This window comes from Neopsephotus bourkii, unplaced genomic scaffold (assembly GCF_033783945.1).
Source record: "Neopsephotus bourkii isolate Nb327-2 ecotype Australia unplaced genomic scaffold, CSIRO-AGI_Nbou_v1 NB_30, whole genome shotgun sequence".
In the NCBI taxonomy this organism is placed as follows: Eukaryota; Metazoa; Chordata; class Aves; order Psittaciformes; family Psittacidae; genus Neopsephotus; species Neopsephotus bourkii.
The window spans coordinates 1,054,181-1,069,096 of record NW_026900547.1 but is presented as its reverse complement, the minus strand read 5'-3'; the positions used below and the strand labels follow the sequence as shown (position 1 = coordinate 1,069,096).

The 14,916-nt window shown below is 41.6% G+C and overlaps 1 protein-coding gene across 1 annotated transcript in view; it reads left to right on the top strand.

Moving 5' to 3' along the window:
* Positions 1 to 14,916, top strand: part of FBN2 (fibrillin 2) — a 158,197-nt gene that overhangs the window by 24,103 nt on the left and 119,178 nt on the right. The window contains exon 6 of the mRNA XM_061378346.1: positions 5,341 to 5,538. Within this exon, the coding sequence (XP_061234330.1) occupies positions 5,341 to 5,538 (198 nt within the window). The remainder of the gene's footprint in view (positions 1 to 5,340; positions 5,539 to 14,916) is intronic.

The window sequence follows — 14,916 nt, the reverse complement described above, 5'->3', positions numbered from 1 at the left end:
TTATTTGACAAACCTTTTCCAATTAAATGGCTCTTCTTCACTATTACATATCAAAATAAATTTCATAAAAATAATTGTTTCAGATAATGACTAAAGAACCCTGTGGGGATGTGTCTCAACTTCAAGTTAGCCACAATTTACTATTCAAGCTCTGTTTTAAGTGAACTTCTTAGTCTAAATAGTTGTACTGCCCATAGACTCACTTTTTGGAAGAGAAATTTATAGCTTTGCCAAGTCTCTTTCATTCCCTGAGAGACTAGCTCCCATTTGCAGCCAACGATTTTTTTTCCATAGCTTCTTGGATGTCACCTTTGAAAAAAAAAAAAAATGCTTTTTATTTATATGAAGCCTGAATCAGTACAATTCATCTAACTTCTTGTTACCTTTGAAACTTCCCTTATCATGAACCCTCAGTGTTGGCAGCTAAGCATTACTCTAGAAAGAACAATTTTCCATATTAGGATTGACTTAAAATGTTGAAGGAAAAACAATTTTAGACAATCTTTAATAAAACAAACATGTATCTTTGTAGTGTTTAAATATCTTTTTGCATACTGTAACTTATGATCTGATGATGTTGGGAGTTGAATAAGAAGAGTAATATTTGCATATGCATATGTTTCAGATTTTTGGTCTGAACTCAAGTACAGCTATGTGTATTACCAACCCTTTCATACTCAGATGAAAAGTTAGTCAGGGAAAGCCCTGATCTCCAATTTTTTTGCAAGCATAAGGTCTTGTCAATGCTGTAATTTATGCAGAATCGGTGGGAGAATGGGGTATGACTTTATCTTCCAATCCTGCTGATATTACTCCAAAATCTCACACTGTGGGATTTCCCATTGCAGGAAGATGGAGCACAGTTACAATTTTAATTATCGAAACATTGAGATTTCGCATTGCAAAGAGGAAAACTCAGGTACAGTTTCTTTTTAAAATCTCATCAGTAATCAAGGAGCAGGTGCTGGAAGAAGCAAAAAAACAAATTTCAGGTTTGTGGAGACCTCTGAATGTTAGTACAAATTACACGGAAATTTGCTGCAGCATCTTATCAGAGGTGTGATACAGATAGTTGCATTTCCAGCATGTTTCCTGTTGGAGCATTTTCTAGCAAGGTGAATTTAACTTCAGATCTTTGCTAAAATAGATTTAATCTTTCCACTCGCAGTGTTGCCTAACATGGAGTACAGTGTTGCACTTTCACCCAGTGTGCTAATTTTCCTTTTGGAAGCAAACAAAGTTTCTGGTAACCCTAACACCAGGTACTGCTTTCCAGCATTCAGGTCCCATGTTACATTGTTTATCTAATAATGCCAATGTATGAAATTGATTTTAGAGGTCATTAATAATAATAAGCTACTTATTATACTTGAGCCTGCAGGCTGAAATTACTTATTTTCTCATCTTTTCATGAATATTTGCTAAATCATACTTCTGGGCAGAAGTACTGTAAAAAGTCTTTATGAAAGGCATATTTTCTTTTTTAAGGAAGTAAAACGTACTTGCCAAATATTAGGTTTTGTTCATTAATTGATGGGAGTGCGAGGACATCTCAGACCTCCTTTACTCCTTATGTGATTCACACTGATCAACATGCTTAATATTTTCAGTATTTTATTTTTAGTAATAAAAGTATCACAATTCTGAATAGCTTAAATTTAAAAATATTTACTTCCAGACATGTTGCTTCCTTGTTCAGTTATGGTTCTATGGAGTTTTGTCTATATAAGAGACTTTGCAATTCTTCCTACTAATCATTCTAGCGCTCACAGACATTAAGTACAGGATCTGTGATACCATGCTGCTCCAGCACTACACAGCATTTTTTTTTAATTATTTTTTTTTAACCTTCCTTGAACTTTTACATAGGCTTTATGCAGGCATAGAAGACTACCACTGCCCCACAAACAGTACTGTTGGGCTTCACAATATTTACAGAAACAGTATTTTGGTATGAACAGCCTGCAGTTAAAATTTCAGTCTGCTTTCTCATGAAAAGAGTCTTCAAGTGTTCGTGTTCTTCCAGATAACTTGCAATGGACATTCTAATATGTCTTTAGGTGCCTTTTTTGCTTTTTTTCTTTTTTCTTTATATCTCACTTTTCCTCTTTTTAATTACCTGAGAAGAGGTAAAATTTTCATGAGCAGGAGTAGTTAGTTAGCACAGTATGAAACTGCAGAGGCCAAGTGTGACAAAATTCAGATAGAAACTGGATCCTTATACGTGTACCAAAATATTTTAGTGTGTTGTAATAATATGTGTGTTGTAATAAATGGTAGCTGGGATGTTAAACACAATGTTTCAGGCTTTTGAGCTAGTGGGTGTTAGAAACCAGCGGAAATCTAATGTGCCAGACAGATTATCCCATGTCTAGTTACAGCAGGCTTTTTACACCTTTATCTGAATCATCTGGTTTTGCCAGAGATACAGGAAGAAAAGCTAAGTAGATGAATATTGGACCATATCCTACACTAGAACTCTTAAATTTCTAGTCCTTCTATTCTAGCAGCAATTCTGGGAAAGGAGCAAATGAAGAAACACCTAAATATCAGACTAAAAAAACAATATGGAAAATAGAATTGATTCATAAACTCAGGGTTTTTAAGGTCAGATGAGGCATTATAATACTGCCATCGGATTGACAATATAAAATAGACCATAGAATTGCACATGGTAATTCCAGAATCAAATCCACAGCTTCAGCTGAAACTACTACATATTGTCAGAATTTCTCTCTTTAAAACAGTGTTGTGGTTTAAGCCCAGCACTGCCTCTCGCTCACTCCCTCTTTCTCCCTGCCCTGCTCCCAGAGAGGTGGGGAGCAGAATCAAAAGAATGTAAATCCGATGGGTTAAGAACAATCCAGTAACGAAGGTACAATGGAAAACTACAGCTACCACCACCAATAATAATAAGGGAAATAGCAAGGAAAGCGAATATAAAACTAAAAGGAGGAAAGGAAAATAATGCAATAAATACAAGTGATGCAAAATACAAATTGCTCACCACCTGCTGACCAGTACCCAGCCCGACCCGAACAGTGATCTGGGCCTTCCAGGTAACTCACTCCAGTTTATATACTGGGCATGATTTGCTGTGGTATGGAATACCCCTTTGGCTAGTTTGGGTCAAATGTCCTGTCTCTGCTTCCTCCTGGCTTCCAATGCCCCTCCTCAATGGCAGTTCATGAGAGACTGAAAAGTCCTTGATGAGAGTAAGCTTTACTTAGCAACAATTAAAACCATCAGTACTATCAGCGTTGTTCTCAGACTAAAGTAAAAAACACAGCACTGCACCACAAATTTCACCGCCACATGAGAAAGATCTTTATGTTGAGGATGGCAGAGCACTGGAACAGGTTGCCCAGGGGGCTCATGGAGTCCTCTTGAGACTCTCAAAACCTGCCTGCATGCATTCCTGTATAACCTGCTCTAGGTGGTCCTGCGCTGGCAGCAGGATTTGGACTAGATGATCTACAGATGTCCCTTCCAATTGTAGTGATTCAGAATGGCATGTAGTTTTCCTATGTTTGCTTCCTGTAAGTGAAAATACACTGTGGCTAGAGACCTTTATGTAGGCAGCGGTACCTTACTATTAGCCTGAATATGCCTGTCTTCATTTCAAGTTGTAAAATCTTACTTTTTGCTCTTAGAATAGAACTTCATCTGCTACTCAGGCTCTTTCCCTTTGTACTTCATTTTGGATAAGCTGAGTAGATAAAGAATTTTAAAATGTCGGTCATCAGGATCCATAATTTATTTTAAAAATTCAGCTCTCTCTGATTTGGTATAGGCCTTGGATGTAATTAAACTGAAACCATTGTAAAGCTGCTTGTCTTGCAATATGTTGGATGAAAGATTACTGAAACCTGTTTCTAATGAACAGGATTTTGTTTTTGCAAAGTACAAACTTTACTAAAAATATTATCTTTGTGGATTTGTGGACACACGCAAAGCTCAAATGTATTACTCTGAACGTTATTTTGTAATGAAAGTCAAGAAAGCTTAAAATACATAGTCATTAACAAGTATTTAAAAAAATCTTTTATTGTTAGGCATCTTTGCTGTGGATACTTATGTGCTTGCTCAAGTTATTTAAAGTGAACAGCCCAGTTGAAATTAATTGTCAATAAATAATGGTGTGCAAAAGTCTTTCCTAGACTGATATCTGAATAAACCTTATCAAAGATAGGGAGCAGAACGCTTATTTCTCTTTGAGCTACCATTTACTTTAAGAGGTTTTTTGGTTTTTTTTTTCCCCAAACATGTCAAAGCTGTTACTTTTATTCTTCAGGTTGAAAGTATCAGATTCTAGAAGGCAGATATTGTCCCATCTGTAGCTTGGTTGTGAGACCAACTGCACACTAAAGAAAGTGTATGGAAGACAGTGTGTGACCCCATACCAGTATTGGAGTCTGTTTTGAGTAGGAAAAAAAGATAGGACAGGATTGTAAGGAGAGCAGCCATACCCCTTCTTTCTTGTTATGTCTTCTTTCATGTGACTGAGTATGAGTTTAAGCTTTGCATATTCTTCTTCCCCCACCTCTGAAAGTTTACGTAATGGTATGAAATTTAGCTTAAAACAACTATCTGTTTCTCATTTTTTCCTAGAGAATTTCAATTAATTGTTGTTCCCAATTTATGCGGCCTCATAAAGTCAAAAAATCTCCATACAGGTAGAACCTTAATGAGTTAACTACAGGAATCTGACTAGGAGTATATTTTCATGTAGTTTGTGTGCTATATTCAATGTACTCAATATAGTTTGAATAGGTTGTTTTATCTCCTGATGTACCTCTGAAGATAAATGGTGGTTTACCGGTTAGCTCTATATGGTTAACATTATCTCGCACTAAGCATTCCAGCAGGAATGTTGATTCTGTGACATGGACTTCGATTGACGTGAACAAATGTATGCCTGCTGTGGTTTGTAGTTCCCTCCCATGAATCGTCATGAAGTAACTTATGAACAAGTAAACCAGATCCAGTCCTTGTTTGCTTAATCTGATCTGCTCTTTTGATTGTGTGCTTCTTTGTTCATTTGTAAAATTCTTTCAGTTATTATGGATTTAACTGAATACCTTGTCAGCTCACAGATCAGTTTTGGGTCCAACCGCCCTTCATTACTTCCATCTATCAGCAGTAATAGAGAGATAAGACAACTGTATGAAAGTAATTACCTTCAGTGGAAGGTATAATGCTGCTTCTGTAAGCAGTAATAATTTCCAGGTCCTTTTGGGATTTTCTTAATATGGGTATCTACTGGATTAAAATTTGATTCTTTGTATAGATAATAGTACACTTTCTTGTATAATACAGTGATCTTTCCTTTTTTTCCAGATTACAGAACAGGCCCATGCTTCACACAAGTTAACAACCAGATGTGCCAGGGCCAGCTGACTGGAATTGTTTGCACAAAAACACTCTGTTGTGCAACCATTGGGCGTGCATGGGGTCACCCCTGTGAAATGTGCCCCGCTCAGCCTCAACCGTGCCGTCGTGGCTTCATCCCTAATATTCGCACTGGAGCGTGTCAAGGTAAGTCTGTGGGTTTACATTACACATGACTGTTGCATTGCTGATAATGAGTCTTGAAAATCTGCAGTCCAGTTAAAATCGTTGTTTTTCTTGCATGTGTTTTGTGTCTCACTTCTGATAAAGTTCAGATATGCTTTGCTGCCTCCAGATTTTAGCTAGCGTACATACAGAAAAAACCTCAAATGCCTGGATAAAATGAATGCCAATCAAGGAGCCACAAATACACAGCATAGAAAGGCTGAAATGTCTGAGTACAGCCATCAAATACTGCCGTAGAGCAGAAACCAGGCAACTGGCTTGTATTGCTGTAACTAATATATATTTCATTCATTCTACTGAAAAAAGTCAGTATTTCTTGCTCCTGAAGCGGTTGCTTTGTGGTTGGGAGTTGTTATACAGACCTTTTTTTTTAATTCTGTCATTTAGATAAAGCCCATAGTGAACCATCTAGATGCTATGTTTGGATTATTTGTACAAGGGTAATAAAATGCATGAGTAAGGAAAGACTTCAGTCTTCTATGTTTTTATTCATAAAAGGTTTGAGAAATGGAAAAGCCTTTTTGCCTTATCCAGTATCTGTTTCTGTGATGCTAAGAAACTTGATGCTCTTTCTTTTTGTTGTTACTGGGATCCACCTATCTTGAAAGATAGGTATCTGTTCTGCTCTAGCAGCTTGGCTAAATTTTAGACCAAACTGTATAAAGAATGCTTTAACAAAGGATACTAGAACCCCCAAAGGAGGATGCACTACTTTTCTATTACAGGCTGGTGCACATAGTCAGTTTGCATGCTGTGTTGTCTTAGAACCTTCCCAAGAAGCAATGGCAACCAAATAGATACTGCAGTCAGACCTTACTCCACTCTTTACCCTTGAGAAATTAAGGTTCAGAGTCTGAGGTACAGCAGTCTGTTGTTGCATTAATGAGTGTGCACACTCTTATCTTGTTTGAGGAAGAGGGCATCTAGTGCCAATCTATTTTGTAATACCATCTTGGTGGTGGCTTACAATTGTGTGTTGACCAGCATGAAGGGTGTTCTGGTGCTGTTTGGACAAGGGTATCTCCAGTAATATAATGTTAGTCTTAATGTTGCTATAGAGAATAAACTAGTCCACCCATTCTGTCATACATTTCAGCCATTGAGCCACACTCATTTCATCCCAACTGTTTCTACGTTTCCCTGACAGTTCTGCCTACTTAAGTAGTGCAACATATGAGGTGTCCATTTCCTAGGGCAGAATAGAATGGGTGCAGGCAGCTGGCTGACAGGCAGGTTTCCCAGGTTTCATTTTTCCACCAATCACATTTGGGATAGACATATTTGTCACTATACAGCTGTACCATATCTGGGAGTGTCTGTGTCACCACAAAAGTATTTTTTTCCCCATATAAGTAAAGCTTGATGTATAATATGAGACCAGAAGGCCCATTTCTCTTGAGGTGGGTTGATAAGTTTAAACTCCCCACTTTTTGGTTTTGACCTAAGTGAATATGGCAGGAAACATCTTGTATTTGAAACAAAGAAATTTTAAATGAGTGTGGAAGTCACTGTTTTGCCACTTCTAATTTGAAGCATTCAGTGTCCCCTGGAGTACTGATGCATTTTTTGCCTGGATCTGGCATATCACAATCTTGCATTCTACAGGAAACAGAGATGTTAGGTTTTGATGCATTAAAGTGGGATAAATGAAATCCATTCCTTGGGGTAGCTGAATCCAAGTCCCAAGTATGGGTGGTGTTAGCAGTAGTCCAGCCATCTGCCCCTTCTGTGCAGCTTTCACTCACAGAATCACAGAATCAATGGGACCTGAAGCTAGAGGTATACAACATGCCAGACTGCCTTCTGTGGTATGGAGGGGAACTGCTGTTTTAGAATTGTTTGCTATTGATATGTCAATGCCTGAGCCATAAATGTTTAAAAGCAAGCTCTCAGCTAATGTTGGAATGGCAGTACAGGCAGAAAATACATGATCATTCATGTCCACATATCATTCAAATTCCATTACCATTTGCAAAACTACATTACTTTTAAGCCCTCCCTGAGTAGAAGTATCTGTCTGTGCAGCGGTGCTAATGACAATCAGGAAAAAGAGGCCAAGCCACTTCATATTGGCATACTTCAGGTACCTGTGATGATACTCAAAGTGCAACTGGTTGGCCATATGCTACCAGCAGCAGTCCTGCACCATGCCCTTCCAGAACAGAGCCGTGGGATTTACATTCTTCCAGTTCTCCACATTCCTCTGGGAGCCATGTGAGTGTGTGTGTGTGTGTGTGTGTGTGTGTGTGTGTGTGTGTGTGTCTTAGAAAGGAGGGAGTGAGAAAGTGGCTGTGTGGTTGTGAGTTACCGGCTGGGCTTAAACCATGACATCTATCCCACCACTGACCATAGAATCCTTTGCTGTTTCCCTCTTAGAGCTATGGTGTTGAATGCCAAACAGCTGTGCCAAAAATCAAAAAACCTCCATGAACCCATACTGACCCGTTTGGTAACTAGGGACAAACTTCTCTCCCTCCAGTAAGACCACATAGTAATCTTGCTGTGCTGACAGCATGGCCGCAGCAGAATACGATAACCATGTACCATACAAGCGAAACATATTATGCTGTTCTGAGTTGCGAACTCATCCATTCCTTTTGTACAGAACAGAAAAGAAAGCAGACTTGGTAGGGAAAGGCCAGACAGTTACCCCTGGATGCATTTGTACAGAATTTTTAGGGTCCTGCTGTCAGGAGTCTGAATGCTCCAGATGATATTATGCATGCTCAGAAGGAGGTATTATTTAAGCCCCTTGGTGGGGTGGTTGAAAGATAATTGCTTGCCCAATGTGCAAGACTTGAAGCAGTCTCTGGGGAGTTGATAGGTTTGGCAAGGGCAGTCCAGGTGGAAAAGCCTAACCAATCTGTTAATCATATCTGCACCAGTGGAAATTTAGTTTGGCCAGGGGTGTCCACAGGTGGCTTCCTAATCAAAAAAGGCCTGTGGAGCTGTAGTGCCTCTTTTAGGTCAGGAACAAAAGCAATTTTATCTCAGCAATGTCACTTCATCAGGAAGATGCAACACCACCCCCACTGAGAGGTTTGCCACCCACTGCTTGAATGCGAACACATGTGCACGGGGAGATACCCAGGGTTGCCATTAAGACAAGAGGTAAAACAAGAAATCTGGGCTCCAATGTCAATCAAACATCTTACAGGGAATCTATTAGGGCCCAGGCCTATGTCGACATGTGGAGCCCCCTTGGTGTCCCAGTCAAAAAGTTTAAGCTGACATACCTGGGACACCAGGCAGGGTATGGGCACTATCAGTTTTCTGCCAGTGGGGTAGTAGCATGCTGAATGGTGCCTAGAGCCTCTCTGGTGTCTCTGTAAGACAACAGATTAGTGGATGAGCAGTCTGCGTCTTGACACACTGGCTGGCTTCACAGACAGCTTGGGCCATGGCCCTTAAAACTGCTGGTGGGTTTCTTATGCATTAATAAATAATATTCTTATGCATTAATAAATAATAAAGTAAACCTAGTCTAAACCTTCCCTCCACCACCTGGTTCTGAAGTCTTTCTGGTCTCTCAACCCACCTGAGGATTTAACCTGAAGTTCCACAGGACCTTGTTTGAGGGTTCTGGCCTCTTTTGGGGGTTTTGGTTGGGTGACATCTTCATTGCACCCAACAGTTTTAGCTGCCTATGTTAGTTGATTCATGAACTTTCCCCAATTGTTTTGCCCCTTTTGCATTGCATGGGTACTACTAATTAAGGTTAATTTGAGGCTGAGTCCCAACCTTTGTTTGAGTGGTCCTTATTTATTGAGGTTCAGGATCAGATACAGTGATGAATCTGAAGCATTTCATCATTATTGCATCACCTTGGATTAAAAAACTGTTCAACAGCCAACTGCACTCATCCATTAGCCAATTCCAGAGCAGAGCGAGCATGCATATGTGGTTGTTGTCCTCACTCCAATTTAGGGACACCCTTTGTCCGATAGGTGGCTTGGGTGGTCAGGGAACATAGTGCTCCCCTGTTGCCAGCTCCTCAGCCTCCCTCCTGCGCTTCTTCCTGACTGAACACTACTCAGTCACCTCCTCTGTTATGAACTCATTTCACCCACTTGATTTTAAGCTCATCAGGCCATTTACCAGACTCTCTCTGTAACATGGCGAAACCAAAGCAGAAAAAGTCAGCTGTCTTAACTACATCCCCAGCAGGTATCCCACTGAATTGGGCTGAACTCCTCCTGGTGGTGTCTGTGCTCGCTACCTTACCAGTGCACTGGCTGGGCCTCGCAGGAGGAAAGGCTGGACTCCAACCAAAGCACAGCCCTCCCCACAGAGCATTTTTTTCAAGAAGGGGAAAATGGATGACCCGGGGAATTACAGACCAGTCAGTCTCACCTCTGTGCCTGGCAAAATCTTGGAGCAGATTCTCCTGGAAGGCATGCTAAGGCACATGAAAAACATCAAGGTGCTTGGTGACAGCCAGCATGGCTTCACTAAGGGGAAATCCTGCCTGACCAATTTGGTGGCCTTCTATGATGGGGCTACAGAACTGATGGACAGGGGTAGAGCAGTTGATGTCATCTACCTGGACTTGTGTAGAGGGACCTTGACAGGCTTGTAAGGTGGGCTGATGCCAATCTCATGAAGTTTAACCATGACAAGTGCAAGGTCCTACACCTGGGTTGGAGCAATCCCAGGCACAGCTAAAGGCTGGGCAAAGAAGAGATTCAGAGCAGCCCTGTGGAGAAGGACTTGGGGGTGCTGGTTGATGAGAAAATGAACATGAGCCAGCAGTGTGCGCTTGCAGCCCAGAAAGCCAACTGTATCCTGGGCTGCATCAAAAGGAGCATGACCAGCAGGTCGAAGGAGGTGATCCTGCCCATTTACCCTGCTCTTGTGAGACCTCACCTGGAGTACTGTGTGCAGTTTAACATAAAAAGGACATGGAACTGTTGGAACAAGTCCAGAGAATGGCCATGAGGATGATCGGGGACTGGAGCACCTCTTGTATGAAGATAGCCTGAGAAAGCTGGGGCTGTTCAGCCTGGAGAAGAGAAGGCTGCATGGAGACCTCATAGCAGCCTTCCAGTATCTGAAGGGGGCCTATAGGGATGCTGGGGAGGGACTCTTCATTAGGGTCTGTAGTGACAGGACAAGGGGTAATGGGTTAAAACTTAAACAGGGGAAGTTTAGATTGGATATAAGGAGGAAATTCTTTCCTGTTAGGGTGGTGAGGCACCGGACTAGGTTGCCCAGGGAGGTTGTGAATGCTCTGTCCCTGGCAGTGTTCAAGGCCAGGTTGGACAAGGCCTTGGGTGATATGGTTGTGTGAGGTGTTGTTGCCTATGGCAGGGGGGTTGGAAATAGGTGATCTTAAGGTTCTTTCCAACCCTAACTATTCTATGATTACATAATTAACAGTGCTGAGTAAAGTTGGTATTTGGGCTGAAATCAGGTGCTGTAAATTAACAGTTCTTTCAGTTCTGATTATGCTCTGCATAATGAAATGAGTTAAAGAAAGAAAATTCCTTTTGATTTACTAATCCCTAGTGAATATGGGGATAAATAGAGGTTCAAATAATTTTTTGTGACAGATTTTTTTGTTTTGTTTGTTTTGTAATTTCACAAAGCATCTATTTACTGTTCTGTCTCTGTGTATCCATATCTTATTGCTTACAAAACCCATATGAGACAGCACAGCTGGGATTTTGCAGGCATTGTATGAGTAAACAGATCTCTGTTTTCCTTCTTAGGAAAGTGGTAAAGTTTACTAGAATGATCTGCTCTAATTTTTTATATAGGTGATTCCCTGTAGTGCTGGAGAACTTTAATTCCATTTTTACAAGGTAACAAAAGGCATACAGTAGCAGGATTTGTTTGTGTTTATGTATGTATTAGCAAGAATTTCTGATAGGTAATTCAGAAGAAGTGCTTTGACACTGTCTCCCGTAAGACACTGATGTACAGGCTGGATGAGCAGATGGTGAGGTTGATGGAAAGCTGGCTGAATGGCCAGGACCAGAGGGCCTCCAGATCAAAGTCTAGTTTTAGAGAATCAGCAAAACAAAGTCTGGTTGGAGTCCAGTGACTAGCCCTGTAGCCCAGGGGTCAATACGGGGTCCAGACCTGTTTTGCATCTTCATTAACGAGATAGATGGTGGGGCAGAGTGTAGTTTCAACAAGTCTGCAGATGACACCAAACTGGGAGAGGTGGCTGATATGCCAGAGGGTTGTGCTGCCATTCAGAAGGACCTTGACAGACTGGAGAAATGAGCTGACAGGAACCTCATGAAGGTTCAAGAAGGAGAAATATGAAGTCTTGCACATGGGGAATAACAGCCCCAGGTGCCAATATTGCTGGGTGCTGGTGATCTTGAAAACAATATTGCAGAAAAGGACCTGGGGGTCCTGGTGGACACCAAGTTGAACGTGAGGCAGCAGTGTGCCACTACAGCAAAGAAAGCTAATGGTATCCTGAGCTGTGGAAGAAAAAGTGTTGCTAGCAGGACAAGAGTATTGCTCTTTCCCCTCTCATCAGCACTGGTCAGGCCACACTTAGGAATGCTGTGTTGAGTTCTGGGCTCCCCAGAACAAGAGAAAGATTTTGGTGTTTGAGTTTAATGAAGGGTTACGAAGATCATGAAGGGTCTGGAGGATCATTCCTTTAAGGAAAGGCTGAGTGATCTGGGACTCTTCAGCCTGGAGAAGAACGCTTGAAAGGAGAGTGCAAAGAGGACAAAGCCATGCTCTTTCTAAGTGGTGCCCAGTGACAGGACAAGAGCCCATGGGTGAAAAATGAATGTAGACAAATCCATAGGACCTGATGAAATTCATCCACGGGTCCTGAAGGAGCTGGCAAATGAAGTTGCTAAGCCAATGTACATCATATTGGAAAAATCATGGCAGTCAGGTGAAGCTCCCGACAACTGGAAAAAGGGAAATATAACCCCCATTTTCAAGAAGGGGAAAATGTATGACCCAAGGAACTACAGACCAGTCAGTTTCATCTCTGTGCCTGGCAAAATCTTGGAGCAGATTCTCCTGGAAGGCATGCTAAGGCACATGAAAAACAACAAGGTGCTTGGTGACAGCCAGCATGGCTTCACTAAGGGGAAATCCTGCCTGACCAATTTGGTGGCCTTCTATGATGGGGCTACAGAACTGTTGGACAGGGGTAGAGCAGTTGATGTCATCTACCTGGACTTGTGTAAAGCGTTTGACACTGTCCCACACGACATCCTTGTCTCTAAATTGGAGAGACATCAGTTTGATAGATGGACTACTTGATAGGTGGATAAAGAGCTGGCTGGATGGCCACACGCAAAGAGTTGTGGTCAATGGCTCAATGTCCAGCTGGAGACCAGTAACGACTGGTGTCCCTCAGGGATCGGTGTTGGGACCGCCCTTGTTTAACATCTTCGTCGCTGACATGGACAGTGGGATTGAGTGCACCCTCAGCAAGTTTGCCAATGACACCAAGCTGTGTGGTTCAGTTGATATGCTGGAGGGAAGGAATGCCATCCAGAGGGACCTTGACACGTTTGTGAGGTGGGCTGATGCCAAACTTATGAAGTTTAACCATGCCAAGTGCAAGGTCCCACACCTGGGTTGGAGCAATCCTAGGCACAGCTAAAGGCTGGGCAGAGAAGAGATTCAGAGCAGCCCTGTGGAGAAGCACCTGGCTTCTGTGTGCACTCACAGCCCAGAAAGCCTGGGCTGCATCAAAAGGAGCATGACCTGCTGGGTCGAAGGAGGTGATCCTGCCCCTCTACACGGCTGTCATGAGACCCCACTTGGGAGTACTGTGTGCAGTTCTGGTGTCAACATAAAAATGACATGGAGCTGTTGGAACAAGTCCAGGGGAGGGCCATGAGGATGATCAGGGGACTGGAACACCTCCTGTATGAAGGCATGCGATAGCTGGGGCTGTTCAGCCTGGAGAAGAGAAGGCTGCATGGAGACCTCATAGCAGCCTTCCAGTATCTAAAGAGGGCCTACAAGGATGCTGGAGAGGAACTCTTCATTAGGGACTGTAGTGATAGAACAAGGGGTAATGGATTAAAACTTAAACAGGGTAAGTTTAGGTTGGATATAAGGAGGAAGTTCTTTACTGTGAGGGTGGTGAGGCACTGGAATGGGTTGCCCAGGGAGGTTGTGAATGCTCTGTCCCTGGCAGTGTTCAAGGCCAGGTTGGACAGAGCCTTGACTGGGACGTTTTAGTGTGAGGTGTCCCTCCTGCCCATGGCAAGGGGTTTGGAACTAGATGGTCTTAAGGTCCTTTCCAATCCTAACTAATCTATGATTCTATGAGGAGCAGGAAAATCCTCCTCAACGTAAGGAAACATGTGAGGATGACTAAGGATTGGCACAGCTTGCCTGGAGAAACTGTAGATTGTCCATCCTTGAAGACATTCAAAAACATCAGAACGTGGTCCTTGACAACCTGCTCTAGGTATCCCTGCTGGAGCAGGGCAGTTGGATTAGCTGACCTCCAGAGGTCCCTTCCAACCTCAACTAGTTTGTGATTCTCTGAAAAACATCCTGATTTAGGCAACTTCTGATGCTCATGGTGTTATAAAAGGTTTCAGGGAAGTTCCTCTTCTTCACAAGAAGTGTGTCTTCCTTTTCTCACTGTTATTTCCCTATTTCTTCACTTTCAATCTTCACTCTGACTCCATACATTGCAGCACGATTTTTAGTGCTGCTTTCCCCTACACTGCATCATAATACAGTGGCTTAAAATGGTACATATCTAACAAACGGAGTTGTTCGGCTAGATTTCTATTTCAGTTCTTCTCCATAAGAGCTCTTGGTAAGAGTACTCTTTAAGAGTCCTCCATAAACATGAGTTAAAAAATAGAGAGAAAATCAAGATGTTGGAAGATTTTTAATTCTTAGAAAATCAAACTTGATGAGATTTATTTTTTTTTACTTTTCCTTCAGTTTTCATTCACACAGAGGTATGGTTGACCTGAAACTACAACAGAAGCTATTAACTCAAATTCACTTCTATGGGACTCCCCACGGCATTATCTTAGAAAAGCATCTATTTCATTTAGAATACTTAGATTAGTTTTAAGCAAGAATAAATCCCATCATTTTTCTTCATTTAAAATATTTGCTTTTCTCTTTCTCTGTGCTTACACTGCTTTAAGCATCCAAATTACAGTATGGAGAAATACTTGATAGCGCTTTTCCTTATATGTCTGCATATAAAAGCTTATATTTCACTGTTCATCTTGAAGTGATTAGTATATTTTAGATATTCTTTTTAGAACAATATCATAAACAGAAACAGTGTACTGAAGGCATACACGCTGATTACAATCTTCAAGTAAGTCAAACTCCTCTGTATGGTGAAGAAGTTGGAAAGATAAAATG